This window comes from Peromyscus eremicus, chromosome 4, assembly GCF_949786415.1.
Source record: "Peromyscus eremicus chromosome 4, PerEre_H2_v1, whole genome shotgun sequence".
Taxonomy (NCBI): Eukaryota; Metazoa; Chordata; class Mammalia; order Rodentia; family Cricetidae; genus Peromyscus; species Peromyscus eremicus.
This window is the reverse complement of record NC_081419.1, coordinates 28,933,587-28,955,309: the sequence shown is the minus strand read 5'-3', so window position 1 is coordinate 28,955,309 and position 21,723 is coordinate 28,933,587. Positions and strand designations below refer to the sequence as shown.

Genomic DNA, 21,723 nt, shown 5'->3' with positions numbered 1-21,723 from the left:
GCATGGGCCAGACAAATATGTGTCATTTTAAATAAAGACCAGGCAGGGACGGCATTATAAGTTCCTCTTACTAAAAAGGAAAATCACATGGTAAAATAGTCCCAAGTAATTTCAGCCCCAAGCACATTCTTTTAATAATGTTCTCTGGCATGAGGTAATTAATTTATAAGCATAACCAGCCTTAATTTGAGCAAGTGATATTTCAACTGAAGATGATACCTCATCGCCGATGTTTTCCTTCGACATGTTCAAAAATGGCAGGGCTTACCTTTTTCACCCGGGTGGTCAAATCCTGGACGAAGAGCTTGCGCAGGTTATGAAGGGTCTGGAGTTCTCTAGACTGGAAGACATTTTTTGACATGCAGCATCAGTGAGGTGATGGACTGAACCAGTATTGCACTTGCTCTAGAAGTCATTGGCTCCCCTGACATCACCACCGCCCGGCTGGAGCTGCCATTGATACTGCTGGTGCCATGGTACAGCCTGTGCCTTGCCTGCTCTGCAGCCCACACTTCTGTCAGGGGCACATGCATGGTGCGGGATCCTGGGGACTCCGACTACCGTGCAAGCCAGAACACAGACAGCTCTTTTCCTCTACTCTCCAAAGGGCCGACCAAAAATTCCTAGGAAGTTACCTGCCATGGGGAGGGGGTCTGCTTTTGTTTTTGTTTACTTCCCACATAAATATTACACATCATACCAACAAGCTAAATTAAAAAGTAACCATGACTCCTCTCACCCAAACTGGCTGGCATTTCCCATGATTTTGTGCCCACTACTGGCATTTCCCATGATTCTGCGCCCACTACTGGCATTTCCCATGATTCTGCGCCCACTACTGGCATTTCCCATGATTCTGAGCCCACTACTGGCATTTCCCATGATTCTGCGCCCACTACTGGCATTTCCCATGATTCTGCGCCCACTACTGGCATTTCCCATGATTCTGAGCCCACTACTGGCATTTCCCATGATTCTGCGCCCACTACTGGCCCAATCCACAAGTATGTTTGCTCATATCAGCAGCTCACAGATGTGGCAGTTCTCAGACTCTCCATCTGGTGGCCCTGGGCAAATCACCTGGACTTCCTATATGTTTTCTCATGTTTAAGGTGGAGATAAAGAATTTGACCCAGTGGTGTCAAGACTAATGAGATGATCTGGAAAGTCCTTAGGAAGGTTTTTGGCCCACAGTAAGACAGCTACTATGAGTTCATGGCCCAAGAGCTGGCAATTTCTTCCTTCATTTTGGATTATTTTCTATGAATGAATACCTAAGATTATAAGTGATGAGACAAGGGCCTGAATCAAACCTAGTAATCTTTGGTAACAAAACCAGAAAATCAAAACAACATTTCCTTCTATTCAAGTCTTAGTCTACATACTGTGTGTGTTGGGGGGGGGGGGGTCTTAATTTCTGTAGCTCTGATTGGCCTTGAATTCATTAAATAGACCAGGATGGCCTTAAACTCATAGAGGTTTTTCTGCTTCTGTCTCTCACATGCTCAGGTTAATGTACACCACTGCCTCACCTATCCTTTTCAAGGTGTGTGTGTGTGTGTGTGTGTGTGTGTGTGTGTGTGTGTGTGTGTTTGTGTGTGTGTGTGTGCATATGCGCCAGTGTGTACACAGGTACATGAATGAAGTGCTGAAAGATTTGAGGAGAGGGCATTGGATCCTCTGGAGCTGAAATTATAGGAGGTTGTGAGCTGCCCTACGTGGCTGCTGGGAACTGAACCCAGATCCTCTACAAAAGCAGTAAGTGGTCTTAAATACTGAGTCATCTTCCTAACCCGGTTCTTCATGTTTTCTACAAGAGATGTTAGTTTCACATAAATTACATCCTTATAAGTAAGAAGTAGAGAGAGACTCTTTTAAATGTGTTCATCTATATAAATTGACAGGATGCCAGGGGCTGAATGCTCAAATTAAAAAGGTAGAAACAGGACTCAGAGTTAAGGAAACACAAAGTTTCTGGAAATACCATTCTCTGTTCATTTAAGGCCTTATTATTGGGTCCCATTCTGTGTTGAAATAAGAAGCACCTGAAGTCAATTGCATCCTTGGATGAGGTAGATTGCTTTCTGCAGGAAGCCTAACAGGTCTGGTACGGTGAATAATGTGCACAGACTGCCATCCACGAGCGAGCCGCCTCACAGCACAGAACCAGGGGTACAGTCCATCGCTCACCATTATCCAGGCTGCCCTCCGCCCCTGCAGGGGGAGCTCAGTCCCACATCCCTTCATGCTGACAAATGCCCTGCATGATGTCCCTCTACCTCAGCCCTCACTTCTGCCCACAGTGCCATCACAGTGCATATTTTCTGACAGAAAATACTGCCACACAAAAGGGAGGCAGGAAGTTTGACATCCCACCCAAAAGCCAGGCCTTTCCTTGGGACATAAATACCACATGAGAGTCCTGAGCTGGCCCCTTCCTTCATTATCAGCAGTTGGGCAGGGGCAGTCAAAGGCATGTAAGGTGGTTTATACTGCTGTACCATGAGGTTTAGGCAGCTGTCACGTGGCTTCCTGCAGCAATGATCTTTCCTCCATCGCATTTGGAATTATTTCTCTACCCTCCAGCTTCCCCGGGTTCTCTTCCCATCATAGGCTACTGCCCTCCGTGCAAGAGCTTGAGGCTAATGACTCAGACGATGAGGTAGCACTAGAGAAGTGCTCAGTGTCGCATGAGGTGGGATCTACAGGGAGTAGTCAGTGTCCTGCCTCGAGCCACACACAGAACAGCATGGATGACCGGTCTGCAGTGAGATTCTCAGAGTGCAATCTGCTAATAGCGTCCTACCTCTCCCCACAACATTCAGGAGGAAGGGCAGGCTAGCACAGGAGGCCTTGAGAGCAGAGTGACAGCCGAGGACAGCAAGAGCCTGTCTCTGAAGGATGTCTACAGCTCAGCTTGGGAAGAATCCAAAGCAGAGGACAAACACTTGAGTATAAAGCAGCTCACGCTGCAGGAATCTAGTCTTGGATATAAAGAAGGGGGTGCGGGGGTGGTGAGGGAAAGAGGAAGAGGAAAAGGAACCACCATGTTAGGGGGTCTGTCCTTGTGTGTGGGATGGAAGGACATGTGTAAGTGGGGGGCAGGTAGCCTTTGAGAGTGAGCTTGTGTAGGCGCAGCCAGATTACTAAGGAAATGAGCTTGTGGGAGGGAAGAAGAGAGAGGAACTGAGTAGGTGATGGAGGCTACTGAGAAAACATGCCATTTAATACATCTCCAAGCACCTAAGAAGGCAAAGGAACTGGCTACTAATCCTTTAGTATGCTCACAGGGATGGGAACAAGAAAGCATGTGAGTGTAAGAATGTGAATAAGACTGGATATGAGTTGAGGGGAGAGGGAGAGAGAAAGAAAGGGAGGGAGGGGGAGGGAGGGAGAGGGAGGGAGAGGGAAAGAAAGAGAGAGAGAGAGAGAGAGAGAGAGAGCCCATGAGAGTGACTTGCATGAGTCAGCAGAGTGTGAGCTGTGACTGTGACGACATGAATATCTGAGTTTACTGAGCATTTGTGCATATTGGCCTGTAAGTGTGAGGGAAAGGATGAGAAAAGGCAAGCAAGTGTGAGTTTAAAGTACCTAACAACTTGTATAAATGAGCAAAAATGTGTTTGAATGAGAAAAACCGTTAGTGAGATGCAGATGTGTGTGAGTGTACAGGAATATATATGGACATCATAAGGACAATCAGGGCATGTGGCCAAGCCCAGAAGACATCATGAAAGTGAGTGTGTGGTGTGCCGACAAGCTGTATGTGCAAATGCATGTGCAAGCGGTGTGTGAGGGCCGCAGAGACACAGAAGGGAAGCGAGGCACATGGGTATAGGGGGTCCACAGGGACACACGCAGAGAACACCCTGCTGGCAGGAATCTAGTAAAATGTCAATGTTCAGCATTTTCCTGCAATTCTGTAAGTACATTCAGTTACGGACTGCATTGCTCTATAAACAATGTAGATGAAACAATTTCATGGCCTCATGTCTGCTTTCCCTATAGGCTTCGCCCTTGAAAGGTTCAACTTCCTGTCAGCACAGACATTTGACCTCTGTCCCCAAGGCTTGTGTCCTCATTCCTCTGAGGAGCAGTTTGTCCTGGCCCAGGAGCCAGCATGCAGCCTCAGCTCCAGATGGGAGTAGCCATCTGCCTCCAGTCTGAGCCTCTGGGCTGCTGGGGATGGGCTCTGTCCCACACAAACTCACGTGACACACCAGTGGGCTCAGAAAGGCGCCGCTGAATTTAAACGTGTGCAAGCCTGAACACATTTTCACTGAATTCTGCTGATGTTAGAATGGCATGTGACAAGCCACAGCTGTGAAGTGTGATCAACGTGTGTGTGTGTGTGTGTGTGTGTGTGTGTGTGTGTGTGTATGTGTGTGTATCTGCTATTCTGCACAGCCACTGAAAACAATGCTGTAGGCACAGCACAGAGAAACCCAATAGCAATTTCAAACATCGAGCCCTTACTGAACCAAGTGGTGTCTACTGCTCTTCTTCCTGGCCCTCCTTCAAGGCACCTGCTCCAGCACTGTCCTCCTAGGCCTGTCTTTTACCCTCCTTCACCTAGCCGCACACTGATATCCTTGTTACCTCCACATGCCACAAGTTATTGCTTCCAGAATGGTCTTCCTCAGCATGTCCCTCCTCTCAGCTCACTTTGTCAAGGTCAGCTTCTAGAGACAAGACTTCCCTACACTGTGCACTGATAAATCCGAGTACCTAGACAAGTGTCAGCCTCTGTGGGTGCTTGCTAAATATCTGTTGGAAGCTGAGTGGTGTTCTGTTCTCATTCAAATACTTCAAGATTACAGCACTCACGACTGACTAATCAATCAGCAGATGAATTCTGTTAAAAGTCATTTTACAAATGCCAGTTTGCCACAGAATGCTTTTGTGAAGGCAATACAGGCACCATCTTAGGGCAGGGCCACCATCTTAGATCACCTGCTCTACTTAGTTCCAGGAAGGACCTCAGGAATGTGCCATGGCAACTCGAACAGATACAGGGCAGTGTGCTCCTGCAGATATTCTGCGGTTTATGGCCCTTGAAGATATCTAAATAATCCTGCTGACCAGATAATCCTGCTCAACAAGTTGTGGTTCCCCACCAAAAAGTCCAAACCAATAGTTTTAAATGTGGTTTCACACCGAAAGTCTAGGCCAATAGTTTCCAACAAACACCTTGCCACATATCCCTTCTACCCAATCCCAAGTTGCCAAAGCATATAATTCCCAGCTTGTGGTTTTTCCCTATAAAAACTCTCTACCCTTGGGCCTGCCACAGCTGCTGAAATTTCCCTCCATCTGCCTGGTGGTGGTCCAGGTTTGAACCTGACAATAAAAGCACCTTATGTGCTTGCTTCAGAAACCAGCTCCTTGGTGGTCTCTGGGGGTTTCTCAAAACGGTTCTGGAAACGGCTAGAACCCTTTGTGTCTAACTGCTATACAGGAAAGGTGCACGCCGATAAAATTTTAGAATCAACAATTCAGTAGATCACAAACAAAGCAGTGAACTGAGTTGGGAACTGACTTACCACAGTCTCTTCCAGCCCCTTAAGGTCCTCCCTAGCTTGGTCTCTTTTATCATTGAGCAACCTGAAGAGACAGAAAGGAACCATGAGCCACCAAGAGAGAACCAGAATGGGGCAGATGCAATTTGCACCTGGGGCAAACAAGCAAGGCTAAGCAAAGAACAGACGAAGTCAGGGATGCTGAGGGCACTCACAGGAGCTTCTCCAGTCTCTCTTCTCTCTCCTGGTCCTCTATTTTCAGCTTGTTATAATCAGAGCTCAGCCTCTCCTGTTCCAGCTGCAGCTTCTGATTCAAACTGAAATTGAGAGGAAAAAGCAATATATTCCAGATCAGCTTGAACTTCTGAGCTATCCTCCTAAAGCCCTGGTTCTGTTCCAGCCCCATTAGTTCTGTGCAATAAAGGCAGCGATTCGGGAGGATTTGGAGGGATCAGAGAACAACCTCACAGTTTCTTCTCTGCCCAAGTGAAAACTAATTTCTGGGGAGCAGCTAGGAAGCATGAAATGAAACAAAGGCTTTGAGGGTGTATTTATAGTTTGTTTGTGTGCAAGGGCTTCTGTGGGGGAAATAATGACATTGGGGAAATGGTGATGCTTGAGGAGAGGGAGGGAGAGAGAGAGAGAGAGAGAGAGAGAGAGAGAGAGAGAGAGAGAGAGAGAGAGAGAGAGGGCCCTGTTTCACAAATTCTGCTTCTGTGACCACCCAGAGGACAGCTGTTTACTGTTTACTGTTTCAAACACCCCACCCCCACCCCGAGGTATTGGACACTGTCTTCCAAGGACAGCAGCTGCTATGGGGCAACCCCAGTCTATGGGATGCTCGGAGAGACACCATGAAGAGTGCCACTCAAGTTTTGTGTGGATACAAATCATCATCTGCTTGGGGGTTGTGCCGGTCCAATGTATGTCAACACGACATGAGCTGAAGTCCTTTGGGAAGAGGGACTCTCAACTGAGGAATTGCCTCCAGAAGATACTGCCTGTAGGCAAGTCTGCAGTAGCGTGTTTTTTTTTTTTGTTTTTTTTTGTTTTTTTTTGTTTTTTTTTTAACTGATGATTGATGTGGGAGGGACCAGCTCACAAAGGAGGGCTGGTACCACCCCTGGGCTGGTGGTCCTGGGTGCTGTAAGAAAGCAGACTGGGCCGGGCAGTGGTGGTGCACACCTTTATTCCTAGTACTCCAGAGGTAGAGGCAGGTGGATCTCTGTGATTCTGAGGTCAGTATGGTCTACAGAGCAAGTTCCAGTACTACTATTGCTACACAGAGAAACTCTGCTTTGAAAAACCAAAAAAGAAGAGAGAGAGAGAGAAAGAGAGAGAGAGAGAGAGAGAGAGAGAGAGAGAGAGAGAGAAAGAAGAAGAAGAAGAAGAAGAAGAAGAAGAAGAAGAAGAAGAAGAAGAAGAAGAAGAAGAAGAAGAAGAAAGAAGAAGAGGAGAGGAGAGGAGCCGAGATGAGAAGAAAAGAAAAAAGAAAAGAAAAGAAAAGAAAAGAAAAAAGAAAAGAAAAGAAAAAGCAGGCCGAGCAAGACAGTAAGCAGCATTCTTCCATGGCCTCTGCCTTAAGTTCCTGCCCTGACTTCCCTGGATGATGAACTATAAACTGGAAGCTGAAATAAACCTTTCCTCCCCAGGTTGTTTATGGTCAGAGTGTTGGATCACAACAGAAACCCTAAGGAGTGTCTAGTACACTTCTGTACCATGCCAATGCCCATAAGCCAGGCTTTATGGGGGCTGAGACCACAGGGCTGTGTGAAGGAAACCAGAAGCACCCAGAGCCCAGCCGAGGAAGCTCCTCGGGCAGGGACTCATGCACTTTCTTCCCGCTCTTTCTGCACCATGTTTTGAGGGAGAGTAATCAGAATCATGTCCAGGGGCAGCTCACGGTGCAGAAGGACGGGGAAGAGGGCATGCTGAGGCCTGTCCTTCGGCAGACTGCACAGAGCCAGCACACCACCTAGACTCCCCCTCTACTCCCCTTCTCCCTCAAGATGCAAATGCACTTGCAAGCAGCTCACATACTCGGAGCAGATTTGGATCAGTAGCCTGGAGAATTAAACGCTTAGCTCCAGTCTGATTCCTATTTAGCAGTGTGACCTTAAGTAAATAATTCAACCTTGCTTCCCATATCTAATTCTTCATCTGCAGAAAGTGGTGGTGCTGGTGGGGGGGAGGGAGGTGCTTGGCCCAGTGGGGGGAGGGGCGGTGGGTGAAATTTTATTTCAGTAGACATGTTTTCTTCATAAGAGTATGCCTTTGGGGGGAACATTTATAGGGCTCTTCTGCAAAGGGGTGCATAGACTACCAAGGAGATCTATGCAAACAGCATAAAGAACCCCTAGAATAGGACCCCCCCCCCCAGAAGGGAGCTTTGCAGCTGGGTGCTTGTGCTGCAGAAAAGGAAAGGGTGCTGTGGAGCAGGGGGCTCCCCAGAGACTCTGAGAAGGCAGGATGAGGCCATGAGGCAGCATGCAGAGTTAAGCTGCCATGGTGCTATCCCAGTCGTGGTGGCATGGTATACTGGCATCCACCTTGCAGACACACTGGCATAGGTCTCTGAGCTGTGCGCACAGACGACCAGGTGGCTACAGGTGCGTTATTTGTTGGGCTGAAGGGGCAGCAATGTCAAAAGGCTTCTCTAGAATGTTTATTAATTCCTGGGGGAATAACAGCCTTTTCCTTTTCTTTTCTTTTTCTTTCACACTTTCACATGGTCTCTCTGGCTCTTGGGCATATATCTTCCAACCTAAGTCACCACTGAACTGATCCTGCCCCCAGGCTGGTGTGATGCAGAGGGGTGGCTCCGTCTGCCTGCCACCTGCTGTACCAGAGCCCCAGGAGGCTGGCCTCCAGATGGGAGAACAGACCTCGGAGGCAGCACCCCCCGAAAAGAGCTCAGAGCCCAGGCACAAGGAGACCAGGGCCCGTGGCTAAAAGTCATGTCCTTTAAGTCTGGCTCACAAGGCCCGAGCACGCCCACCCACGTCACCCCGTGAGCCCTTGGCCAACTCACTCCCGAATCTCGTCAATGATTTTCTGCTTCTCCTCAATTTCATCACGAAGTCTGGACAGCTGCTTCTGGTGCGCTTCCCGGTGACTCTCCATCTGCTGCTCCAGAGCTTTCTGCAAGCCAGGCCAGGAGAAATGTCGCATCAACTTGTTGGCACTCTGCCCACTCAGTGACAAGCCCTGGATCCGCGTCCACCTCCCTCAGATGTTAAATCCAAAAGTTAAGGGTGTTTTTTTGGCTCTCGTGCCCAAGCTCCTAGCCCTGCCTCATCTGTACAGCAAAGCCCACAGATCTGCCGCAGAACTGAGTGGGCCTTGAAGGCAAACCAGCCCAATAATTGCACAGAAATTTGCCTTTGCCTTCAACCAGTCATCTGAGCTACGTGGTTTTCTCAGCCAGGCCAGTCAGAACACAGTTCTCTTACTATCTGAGTGACCTCAGACAAGTCACTTACCCCTTGTAAGAACACTTCCCTACCTGCTGAACTGAGGGGCAGCCCCCTCTCTCTGTCTAGCCCACCAAAAGCACTCTGAAATGAGAGCAGGCCACCCAAGCAAGGCCGGGCTGTGTTCTGTTGGCCAAAGCAGGGCCACAGCAGAATATTAGCTGTGAGATTCTGCTCAATGAGGTTCATGGTTTGTCTAAATCAATCAGAATTAGTCACCTTTAAGGGTCTTATTTCCCACTTGTTTTTTCTACATTTTCCGTTCTTGATTAAAATGTGACCATGAAGATCTGTGTTTTAGGAAACTTGGGCTTGAAGATCTTCTTTGTAGGGCCTGAGAGGAAATATTTTCTTTAGAAGTTAACACTGGTCACATGGCCTGTGTGGTCACTGCCATGCTACTCTTATGCCCTCTTCATCAGGAACAGGGAACACAGGCACCAACGCAACACAGAATCCGCAGACATTTCTGGCTTCCTGGACAGTCCCATCATCATCTCGTGACTACGTGAGGCCCTGGGAGAGCTGCTCTGAGAGCCCCGCCATGATTCTTCTCCTCTCTGACACGCTGACACACACGGGTCCGAGGACCGATTCTTCTAGATGTGCACACATCAAATACACACGTACTCACCTTCATCTCCTCGGCGTCCTGGAGCCTTGTCAGGTGTTCCTTCTCTTTATCTTGGAAACTGACTTCATGCATTTTTTCTGTTTCAAAATGTAAAAGTGACTTCAGTTTTAACTGGCGGGATTCAGACCCCAAAGCAAAAACTCAGGAGACTAAACCATGATGGCAGAGCGAGAAGAACAGCCAGCTTGCATCAGAGCATCACCAGGGACGGCCTCCTGACCAAGCACCCAAAGTGCCAGGGCAGGGCTGACCTCTCCTGTGGCCTGTGCTGGTACTTCCGTCCCTTGGGACCTCAGGTAGACTGAAGGAGAGCTCTCCCTAGGGGAGAGCAGCCAGGGAAAGGAAGGGGCTAATTGGAAGCAGGCAGCCCCAAAACTGCTTCCCACCTGGCCTCTGGAAGTGGGCCTTGAGGGGCCGGACATGAGGACATGATCAAGCCTTGCAGATTATAAAGCTCCTATGAGCATGAGGTGACATCTGGTAGAACTCCACGAGGAGTTAATTTACCTCCCAGGAGTAGCTGTGGATTTTCTAAGGATCTGGAGCAAGAAAACAAGCTAAAGATGAAAACAAGGGAAACAGAAATACATTCTAACACTTTCTGGATTCACCACGGGGGCCCCAGGGGCACAGGGCTGTTGCCAGCACTCTGGCTCAGTGGGGCTCCCTGAGCAGGTAGGCAAGTGCAGCCTGAGCTAGAGAGCTGGGGGACGGGGGTGCAGGGAGTGAATGTCATTTGGACAGTGACATCTAACTCATTATATCTCTAGTCTAGCTTACTTTATTCCAGGACTTCCTCGTTTGTATCTCTATTCAGTGGCCCCATTGCAGGAAACATATAAGAAGGGGAAGTGTTTTTCTTTATCCAGGGTTAGGTGGCATACTCTATTCTCAACATTCATTCCTTACCACTAAAATAAAATGTTTCAAAGCTATGGCAGGGCTCTTCCTTCTTAATTTGCCTTTGAACCTGAAGCAGCATGCATTTATCCAGTAAATAGCTTCACATGAAAATAAAAGAAATAACATCATCAGTCCTACTACTCATCAAAGCGTTTTTGTTTTAAATATTAATTTCTAAGACCACAAGGACCCATTTATTTTTAATAACTACAATAAAGACTTTAACCTAACACTGTATGATAAATCATCGCTACACATATGCATGTTTTGTCTCCAACAGGAAGATCGATATTCTATTAAAGTCTACTGAACTTTTAGCTATTTTGGATGGCTTCCTTTTCCCTGCTTCTCTGCATTCTTGTTTATGTTTTTCTGATCTAAAGTTCTGTGATGAGGGGCTGAACAGATGGCTCAGTAGTTACGAGCACTTGCTGTTCCTCCAAAGGATGAAGTTCAGTTCCCAGCATCCACACCAGGGGGCTCACAAACACTGTAACTACCTACAGGGCATCCAACAACCTCTTCTGATCTCCCCAGGCACCTGTGTGCATGTGCACACACACACACACACACACACACACACACACACACGCACACACGCATGCGCGCACGTACCCATGCACATATGCGGAGCACGTGCACACACATACGATAAAATCTTTAAATATATACTTAAAATTCAATGGTCAAACGTTATGAAGAATTGTTATGGCTATTCAAATTGCTCTATAAAAATTAATTTTCATTTCAGCCTTTACTATGTGTGGTTGGTCTCACTCTGCACATTGTAAAGTACTTAATCCTGTCCTGGCTTCTTCATTTCTGATTGCCACTCTTAATGTTTGCTTCTGTTTACTCCCATTTTTTAAGCATTTCCTGTGTGTCAAACAGCACACAGCTAAGGGCAGAGCTCCTTCCAAAGCTGAGCTTCCCAGCCTAGCCACAATGCAAGCGCAGAACTCCACGGGAGGGTCTGACATAAGAGAATTAGCATTTCCAAGTCTCCTGTGGGATGGACACAGCAGGGTGGCTCATCCAGAGAAGACTGGAGGTGAGAGCCTCAGTATATCGACTTAGCCACAATCCCTAACTAGGCTGCACACGGCCATCACAGCAGAGATGAGCAGAGCCAGCGGCATGCGACAAGCATAAGGGAAAAACTTTGCCGAGTGACTAAAGGCCAACTGGGGGGAAAGAGGGGGATGCTGGGTGGAAGAGGGAAGCTGGGAAGGCAGTGGGACTAGCATGGGTCTCTTTCGGTTCTACTATGGTTTCCAGCAGACACAGACGTGCTGTAACTGAACTAAACTGCACATCAAGACTCAGGCAGCTGGAAACTGACTTAGGCCGAGTGCCCGCCACCTGCAGAACAGTCAATATTTACCTTGGGCTCGGAGCTTGGCCAGCTCTTCGCTGAGTGAGTCTTGGGATTCTTCCAGCTGCCTCCTCTTCTGTTCCATGTTCTGCATGTAGTCTGTCAGAGATTTGATCTTGGCCTCATGCTATGAGCAAGAAAACAGATCAGAAGGAAAGGTGAGTAGCTAGGACCTGCTTGGTCCAGGCTTGTCTGGAGCTGTCCAATAGGAAATCACAACCTAGAGACCTCACCATGGAATGGCTCCTAGTTCATCCTCTGCCTGGGATTCACAATTGAGGACCAAGGCAGCTCTGTCTCGTCCTTGTACTCTACAGCTTCAGTCTCCACACACACTGCATGCTATATCCCTGGCGCTTTCCACTCCTTGTGGAGACCAAAGCCACCCTGGTTACCTTCCTCTGAAAGCTTCGTAGAATACCTGCCTAGCACGAGCAGTGGCCTGGATTCAGTCTCCAGTACCATAAAGAGCAGGAGGAGGATGTGTGTGAAGGAATTAGGAAACACCCAGGGCTGAAGGCCTCTTTCTTTGAACAAGGACCTGTACATTCAAATAGCACATCTGTTTTTCTTCCGTCCCTCAGACACCATGCACCAACTCTGGTCATTAGATCTTGCATCTTATGGTTCCTCTCCCTGGAGAGTTCCCTCTCTGCCAGAACCCTTGACACATGCACACGATGTCCCGGCTGGCTCCTTAGCAGACCTCAGCATTTTCTCACAATTCTTGCCTCTCTGTGATAGCACCCTTTCTGTTTGCCCAGGAGGGTATAGAGTAGATACTTAACAAACACGAGTGGAGGAGTCAGTAAAGGGATGGGAGCTCAGTGGCTGAACAGGAATAACAGTGGCTTCTGGATAGATGGAATATGAACACTGTCCCCCCATAGAACCAGGGGTTCATGTTTAGGCAGGAAGACCCTGCAGAATGAACGGAATGAACGCCTCTGCAACTCAGTTGGAAGACATATAAGAACAGCTTTGGAGGAAGAAGGTATAACAAAAGAGAAAGAATTTCAGCAAGGAATGTTGTTAGTCTCCTTAAACCACACCAGAAAACAAGGAGCCACGGTTTCTGCTAGTATTAAACCTCTAGGAAGCAATGACTGAATCACTGGCTTTCTATACACTAGAGCAGAGTATTGAACAGCCTCGTGGGAAGCTGTACTCACTGCCGACATACAAAGATTTTCCTAACTTTTAAATTTTCCCAGCTCTCCTATACCTGTCAGTGTCACTCTGAGGCTGGGACCCCACACTTGAGAGTGAATGTTCTCCAACCTTCCTCTGGCTGTGCTCGCTCCAATGAGCCGAGTTCACAGCCTACATCCCCGCGAGATCCCACTTTGAGCACTGCAGTTAGAGTACTGCCCCGTCCAGGAGCTCAGCAGGCTGCATTTTCAACTCTTCCTCCCTCACTTCCACAGGGCACAGCTAACCTGAGCTGAGCAGTCATCGCCATGTGCAGGGTGCAGGAGGGATGTGGACATGGGGCCACTCCGTCCAGCTGGACACAGAAAGTGCTGGGCTGTCTGTCAGCCGTGGATGCTCTGCCTGTGGCTGACGTCAGCCCACAACTACTGCAGTACAAGTTCCCTCCAACTTCATGCTGTGGTCTCAAAGGTAACCTAAACTAGAGTTGAGCTGTACCTTCCTCTAATGCTTATCGTGTTCTCTCAAGTTTTATAAACTATAAAAATGTCTTGCCACAAATAATAAAAGGTTCTTGTTGCTAATGACAATATAATCATAAAATACAGAGCAAATGTACAAAAATGCAGTATGAATTTCACCCACAAACCATCCTGTCCTACAAATTAAGGCATATTTTACAAAGATATAAAATGGCATAGATATAACTCAATATGTTCATTTTAACTTAATTTTATATAATTAAACTTTCCAAATGCCCAAGTTTTATGGATTTTTATAAGTTCTACATAATATTCTTCCACATAACTTTATTATTTGTCTATCAATAGGTATTTGGGTAATATATTTTATGATAATGTAAAATAACAGTGCATTCAACAGTTTCCACATAAACTTTTAATATTTTAATAAGGACATTATAACACCATATGAAATTTAAAAATTTCATCTCCATTATCAATTAAAAAAATAGAATACATAAAATTACTGGACCAAAGGACACTTCTGGGTTAGGGAGATGGGACAGAGGGAAGAAGTGTCTTCTGTACAAGAACAAGGACCTACATCTGGACGCCCAGAAGTCACAGAAAAGCTGGAAGTGGCGGCAGTTGCCTACTGCCCCAGTACCGAGGATGGGCAAAGACAGGTGGGTGCCAGGGGACTGGTGGCCAGCCGTCTAGCCAAAACACAAGCACCAGGTTTAATGTCACTAAGATATCCTGTCTCAAAAAACAGAGAAGGAAGAAATGGAGGAAGGTACCCAAAGTCAGCCTTTGGCCTCCACATATATTTCCTAAGTGCTTTCCAAAGGTATTACTAAATTGTATTTCATTGTGCTTATCAACTTTCCATCACATATCAGCACTGAATAACCCTTTAAATACTATTTTACTTAATATAAAAACAACCATAGAACCCATTTTAGACAATTAGGTTGAAGCTGTTTCTATTACTGCGTATGTTTAAGCCATGTCAGAATAGGACATTCTTTTGTCTGCCTATTGGTACTGTGAGACATTCTAGGCCACACTGGTACCTGCTTCCTCAAAGGACTCTGTCACATGGCAGTGAGCAGCACACACTGGCACCATCTCAGAAATCTCAAACCCAAACAGTGTGCTTACACATCGGTGTAGCCCAGAATTGCTCCATGGTCTTCCACGGTCCTCTGAACTACCTTCCTGAGATTAAAAACACCATTCCAACGGGAAAAGAGCAGGCTTGCTCACTGGCCAATGAAACGCTCCCTGAGCTACTGGAACCAAGACACAATCTTGGTTTATGTCCAGCTCCACCACTACGTATTTGGACAATATACTTAATCATAATCACATCTTTATTTGAAGAAAAAAAAACAAAGAATAAAATCTGCCTACAGAATTTTTTAAAGATCAAGCGAGAAAATGTACACAAAATTTTTAGTGCCATGTGTGCATGTGATAAACAATGAAACAGTTCCCGTCACCACCATCCACAACAGCAGTTTCTATTCACACAACCTTTCCCTGTGCTAGGGAGTTACAGATGTAGAAATGTCGCCTTAATTGAGAGAAGACAGAAGAACCCTGAGGGATTTGGTAATTTACACAATATCTAGCCTTAAGGATAACCCTGGAGACCAGGCTTGGTAATACACACCGATCACCTATATTCAACAGGGGGATGAGGGATGGGTCTGAGACAGGAGGATCATGAGTTCAAGGCCAATCTGAGCTACCAAGTGATGTTTTTATCTCAAAAAGACAAAAAGGTATGGGTGGAATAACCTGAGCCATGCTCTCACTGACCTAGTGTCTTGACTCTCCCTAGTCCACAGCACCAGCCCCAAGCAGAGCATGGAGGGAACAGATCTCAACAGAGGAGCGTGAACGGGGAGGGATGGCCAGCCCACCTGGGAGATCAACAGCTGGCAAGCTGCCAGCTCCCGTTCACTGGCATTCATCTTCCTGTTGGAGTCCATCTGGGCACTCTCCAGTTGCTTGCTCCGGTTCACAAGGGACTTGACCTCCGACTTCATCTTGCTAATGTACAGGCGCGCCATGGTGAACTCCTCTTCAATGACTCCATTCACGTCTGCCAGCTGAGCACAGAAGGAAACATCAGAAATCTGAGGATCCCTTGAAACCTGACCATAGGTCTTTGAGACACCCCTAGCTTTTTGGCAAAAAAATCTAATCATATGGAAAACTGAAAATAAACTCTACCAAGTCAATGTCAAGTCCTCAGAGACTCCATGAGAAAGTTCCCATCAGAAACTACCATCCAACATACTCCTCAGTTATCTGTGCGTTTCATTATCATTAGATTTGAGGATAGACAAGATGACATAGGAAGAAAAACCAGTGAAGAATTTCTTAAAGGAGAAAATTTCTCAGAAGCCTTACCCTGCATGACTGCAACAGTGTCCCTATAAGGGCCCTTAATCCCACTGCAGAGAAGCTTGGCCCAGAATTTCAGTTCTCCACACCCTCCACAGTGACGAGGTAGCCCAATGTCTCTATGTGCAATGGCTGAACTGTAAAGACTTTTTCCATGGACTTCAAACAAAACCTCTAACGCCTGAGAATGCACCGTTCATTCCAGCTTCTCATCGTGGTGACAGTTTCCCTGCTTGGCTACCTGCTGCTACTGATCTTTGACTTTTCGCACCTACTTATTAAGATATCTAATAACAAGCCTAAATTTATTGAGAAGCCATGATTCTGACGGAATTCCTGAATGATCTAGCTCTGGTTTCAGAGCTCCACTGGAAGCAACAACAACCACAAACAAACAAACAAAAAACCAGAAATAAGGTATTTGGGATAGACAGAGATGCATGGCACACAAGCTAAGCCATGGAGAAAGTAGCTTTATGTGTACTATATTTGGCCACCAGAGGGCAGCCTTGCACCTTGGGAAGACCTTTTTCCCAGCAGACTCCAGCCCAAGAACGCCAGCTTCTGCTGAAGGCAGGGACTCTAACTCCAGTTTTTAATGTTCTAGTGTCCTCTCAGTGCCCCCTCCCACCTCCTCATGTCATTACTGCTGTCATTAACTGGTCATTTTTTCCCCATGTATACATCTGAGAGCTAAGATGTGAACGGTATTGAGTATGAGCCTTGAAAATTGGTAGCAAATATAAAGTACATAGTTCTGCAGGTCTGCACTGTGATTTTAACTTATTAGAATTAAAAAATACTTAACAGTGACTCCAACATAATTCTATGCTAACAGCTAATCAGCTGTGACGCCCCTTCATAGAGGCCCTTGGTAGGCTTAAGTTGGGTTTGCGACTGCCTGGGATTTGCCTCCCAACTTCGCTCCTCATTCCAGCCTCTCATAATGCAACGGCATGGACACACTGAGTGGGAAACACTTGCAGCCTTTATCATCGGCCCATCACGGAACGAGGCCCTCTAAAAATTCCACCATCTACAAGGGAGAGTCATCAATGAAGTTAACCAGGGCATCCAATGTCTGGAATCTAAAAATAATCTCCAAACACCCAATGAGTATTTTAAAATACCCAACTTCTGGCAGGAAGGACCTTTCAGGGCAAAGCGCAGACACACTTCGATTTCATTAGTGTTTTCATCAGCTCCATGTCAGAACTTCAGCATAAAAAGACCTCCCCTTATTGCTGTCGGCAGCAGCTTCCCATAAATCGGCTCCACCTGGTCCTGGGCCGCTTTTAATCAGCCCAGTGTCAGAACTACCTTGCTCAACACCACCATGTGGCTCAAAGAATTACCCCTCACGCACAGAGTCACCAGGCCAGGACCGACCTGGCAGGGCCTGCCCATGCTGCGCTCCGGCTCTGCTCACTCACGGGGACTCATGAAACACTCAGCGGCCATCAAGGCACCAAGTCTCAGATGTTCAGCCTAGACCCTTGGCACCTTCCAAAGGCTTTCTGTTTCCCAGAGGGGAAGTTTGCAGGGCTTCCCAGCGTTTAACCATTGCCAACACGCTGAAGGCTCACTCAGTAAAGGTAACATGCTGACATTCAGGAGGCTCTGTTTTCAGGACTCGTGGGCAGCAAGTTGAGGAACACCATTCCTCAACCGAGTGTCATCAACAAACACAGGAACTACTCCATCCAAGGTCCTTTGTCATTGGAAAGCTATGCTCATCAAAACTGTGGAACACTAGCATTCAGAGCGAGGGTCAGGCTTTGGGGGTCACCACCATCCTCAAAACACAACAGTACACCTCAAAAGTGTGAAGCTGACTTCATCTAATGTTTACCCCCAAAAAGCTATTTTTGTAATTATCTAACCTATTTTTCTGGTTAATGACAACCTATATTGTGGCCAGTCATTGTCATTCTTGGCTGATAACATTCTTTTTCTCTCTTTTCCTTCTCTTCCCAGCTTTGAGACAACTTTGGACCACCCTCTGTTTCCCCACCTCTCTCACGTCCTTGCCCTCAGGAGCACCAGCATGCATAACTCCAGGGTAGAAGGCCATTCATGGCAATCTTATTCTCCTTTGGGATGGTCCATATGACCTACATCCAGCCAGCTACATCTCCTGGGACTTTCTGAATAAAAGTAATCAGTGTTGCAGCCCACACTGCCCGGGATGTAGTCGAGTAAAGATGTGATGATCGGTGCCATAGCAGTGATCTTGCTACATGAGGCAAACACATAAACGATGGGAAAGTGAAACAGGCCAAGGACAGCCAGAAAGGAAACAGAAAGGCTGGGTCCTCTGTCTGATTGAAGCCACTTCACCGAAACAAAATTTGTTTCTCTGACTTTAATAGGCCACGAGTCACCTGGGGAATCTTGTTAAAAGGTGGTTTCTGCTTCAGTGTGTCTGAGGTAGGCCTCCAGTCTGTAGAGCTAATTAGCCCCAGGTGATACAGGTCACACTGAATAACAAGGCTCCCGGCTTCTCCTGTTGCTGATAATTAAGTGTGGTTTACTCCTAAAGCCGTTGTTAGCTGCCTGTGACTTGTAGCTAGAAGTTGTCGTAATTCATACTGCTTGACTGGGGAATTCTCCCTGCACTGGGTTCTTAAGTAGAAGGCAACTGAGGCCTGGCCCGAAACTCCCCCAGCTGAGCCCCAGTATGGGGATATTGCCAATTAGGCTGAGGGAGAAACCAAGTCACATAAGACCAACCAAGGCTAGAAGACACTCTCCAGATCTGAAAGGCAAATAAATGGTACCTCTCCTCTACCCCACAACCTTCATGCACCAGCTTTTTTCTTCCTGCCTTCAAGAATTTCCCAGCATGCCACACGCACAGCCCTGAGGCTTGGGTTGCCACAAAGTCCTGGTCACACGGCAGTCGGAGAGGGAACAGAGGAGAGAAGTCGGGCTCACCGTCTTCACATCGTTGGTGCCGATGATTCCACCTATCTCCCCCAGATCCTTCAGCAGCAGGTTCAGGATCTCCGTGGCCCTCTTCCTCTGGTGGTTGCTAAGCTCCTGGAGCTGACTCAGCTCTCTCTGTGTGGTTGTCAGAGTCGTCTGGAAAAACAAATCCAACCACAAGTTACCAAGGAGGCTCGTGAACTTCCTACCTACAGCCTGCAGAGCTCCACAGCCTGTGCCAGACCCAACTCTTCGATCGTTCCTCTGATCTCAGTGCACGAGAACAGACCCAACTCTTCGATCGTTCCTCTGATCTCAGTGCACGAGAACTCGGAAGGCCAACTGTTACTCGGCACTCAGTTCTCTGACAGAGGGACGTAATACGGAGATGTTATCTTGTAAGACCAGACATGCTGACAATATCCACGTTAGCAAAGTGAGTTATTAAAAATGAATCCAGGGCCTAGAAGATGGCGCAGCAGGTAAAGGCAAGGACTGACTCCAGCAAACTGTCCTCAGACCTCCACCCGGAAGTAAAATAAGGATTTTTAAATAACTAAAGGATTGGACTGATGGCTTAGTCAATAAGGTACTTGGGGCCTGAGACTATGTAACAGAAATCTGGGTCTGGTGGTGCACACTTGTTATCTCAGTGCGGGGAAGGAGTCCTGTGGCTCACTGGCCAGCCAGTCTAGCATACTCAGTGAGTTCCAGGAGGCTGTCTCAGGAAACAAGATTGACAGCATGGACGAGTGATGCCCCAGGCTGACCTCTGGCCTCCACATGCACACAACGGTGCAAAAAGACACCCTATGTTTGTAGTATTTAACCACATCTTCTAACTCACCAAGTGTCGATTCATTCCCCTTGTTCTAGTTCAAGGTGCCCAGTTCCATGCTCAAACAAAAATCTGCTGCCTAGGTCACTTCCAAATACCCTAACTAATAGGTCTGGAACCAACGGCCCAGACAAACATTAACGAGCCTAGAAAACAACCTAAAACATCTTCTAAACCTCAGGGAAGACAAATTAAACCCTGTAATTTTTCAGAATTACTCAACTTCCATAGTACAGTTCCTTAATAGGCAGCAAAAATTCTATTGTCTCACCAAACTCCAGCAAATTAATCTTTTCTCCACTCCATGTTTGTTACCATGAGAAGTAACGTGTTCTTAACTCAGAGCAACGGAATACCCCTCTTCCAGCACCTTGGCACTAACTCGGCCAACACTGGAGCAAGTCTTGTCCTCCTGGAGCCTTGCAAGTTAATTCAAAGAGGCATTTGTACAACTTTCCCACCGCAGCTAGTCACTACCATGTATTTAGAAAATACGAAAGCAGTCTGACAATAGTTGTTTTGACACAAAATTAGAAGCACAGTGTGGAAAACCTTGCCTTGCTTTGGGAAGCACAAAACACAAGCTATACAAACCCAGGAAGGCACAGAGCAGAAGCGGTGCGGGCGTCCTCCCTAAGTGAGTCTGCAGAGATTTAGGTCGCCACTGCCAACCGCTCATTTCACCTTATTTTCAACACCACAGGCACAGCAGTCCTTTCTCCAGGAAGCCATGAGCAAGGCCTCCTTCCACCATGCAGTAGGAAGTGGGGGGCAAACAGGACTTCCCGTCCACTCTACCACCAGCACGTTCCTCACCACCTGCTCTGTATGCCCAGGACTGATGTCTCCACAAGGCAGTCTGGCACAGTCCAGGACACCAGGCCACTAGGCCGAGGCACCAAGAGCGGTAGGCTACGGCCACTCAACGGTACCACCCACCTCCAGGCAACAAAAGGCATGGCACAGCCACCTCACCAAATGCTCACTGGTCCCGCTGCCTGCCACTCGTTCACCAAGTAAAAGCCACAGCATCTGTCTCTCTGGGAAGAACTGGAAACACAGCAATGCACTGGCTGGATGCACATTAACAGGACCAGCTCACCTCTGGCCTCTTGAAGCTAGACCAAGGAGCTGGGGTGGGGGAGCAATCTCAGTCACTAGGATGTAAACAATGGAATGCATAACGCATTTGCTCTTTCCTAACAATGCCTTAGTATTATTCACTGTTCATCATTACTATATCACATGTCCTTGCTCAGTGCTTTACATAAACGGCCACTAATACTCATGCCACTCAAGGAGCATATTATTGCCACTTTGATAGATAAAGCAATTAATATTCAAGATGTTTAAACATCTTGCCTGAGGTCAAAGAGTCATAAAGTCAAATTTTTCACTGAGCCTTTTCTGGATCTGGAATCTCCATTCAACTATTTCCCGAAAGCATTCTTGCTGATGTTATAAGTTTCCTGGGTGTAAAATAGCTGTGACAGGCAGTCCGTGGTGAAAGGACTGTTGGAGAGGCCTCGGGGAGCAACCTGATTCTTACAGCAACAAGCATTCGGCCAACTGCCTTCCTATATAACCCCATCAACAAGGAAGTCCCGCCCCTTTAACACTATTGCTCCAACCGTTTTCTGGGCCAGCTCATCCGTCAGCTGCTCATTGGCCCTGGTCTTGTCCTCCACTTCCTGTGACTTCTGGTCGTAATTGACAGCCAGCTCCTCCAGGGCCTGGAGGACTTCTTTCACTTCATCTTTGGCTGCCTCGTTTTCAATCTGGAGGCGTGTCAACTCCTCTTGTATCTTCTCGTAGTCCCTTCTTGTGGAAGCCAGAAGCTGGGGAAATGAGAGAGAATGGTGACCCCACTAATTATATGTCAATGACCTGTGCTCTACCCACACGGAGCAACTTCAGAACGAGATACAAGGGAACAGGTTGGAAGAACTCAAGTTGTCAGGAACTCTCACTGTAGGTTCCAGATGCTAAGTACATTTTCAAACGTTATTCCAAAACTCTTTT

The 21,723-nt window shown here is 47.2% G+C and overlaps 1 protein-coding gene across 2 annotated transcripts in view; it reads right to left on the bottom strand.

Moving 5' to 3' along the window:
* The window catches only part of Kif5c (kinesin family member 5C), a 168,215-nt gene that overhangs the window by 35,214 nt on the left and 111,278 nt on the right, over positions 1-21,723 (bottom strand). For both annotated transcript variants that reach the window (XM_059260454.1, XM_059260453.1), the window contains exons 14-22: positions 21,333-21,539; positions 18,873-19,019; positions 15,449-15,637; positions 11,914-12,031; positions 9,627-9,703; positions 8,551-8,660; positions 5,735-5,836; positions 5,544-5,604; positions 269-340 (exon numbers count right to left, since the gene is read on the bottom strand). In XM_059260454.1, coding sequence (XP_059116437.1) covers positions 269-340; positions 5,544-5,604; positions 5,735-5,836; positions 8,551-8,660; positions 9,627-9,703; positions 11,914-12,031; positions 15,449-15,637; positions 18,873-19,019; positions 21,333-21,539 — 1,083 coding nt within the window. The remainder of the gene's footprint in view (positions 1-268; positions 341-5,543; positions 5,605-5,734; positions 5,837-8,550; positions 8,661-9,626; positions 9,704-11,913; positions 12,032-15,448; positions 15,638-18,872; positions 19,020-21,332; positions 21,540-21,723) is intronic.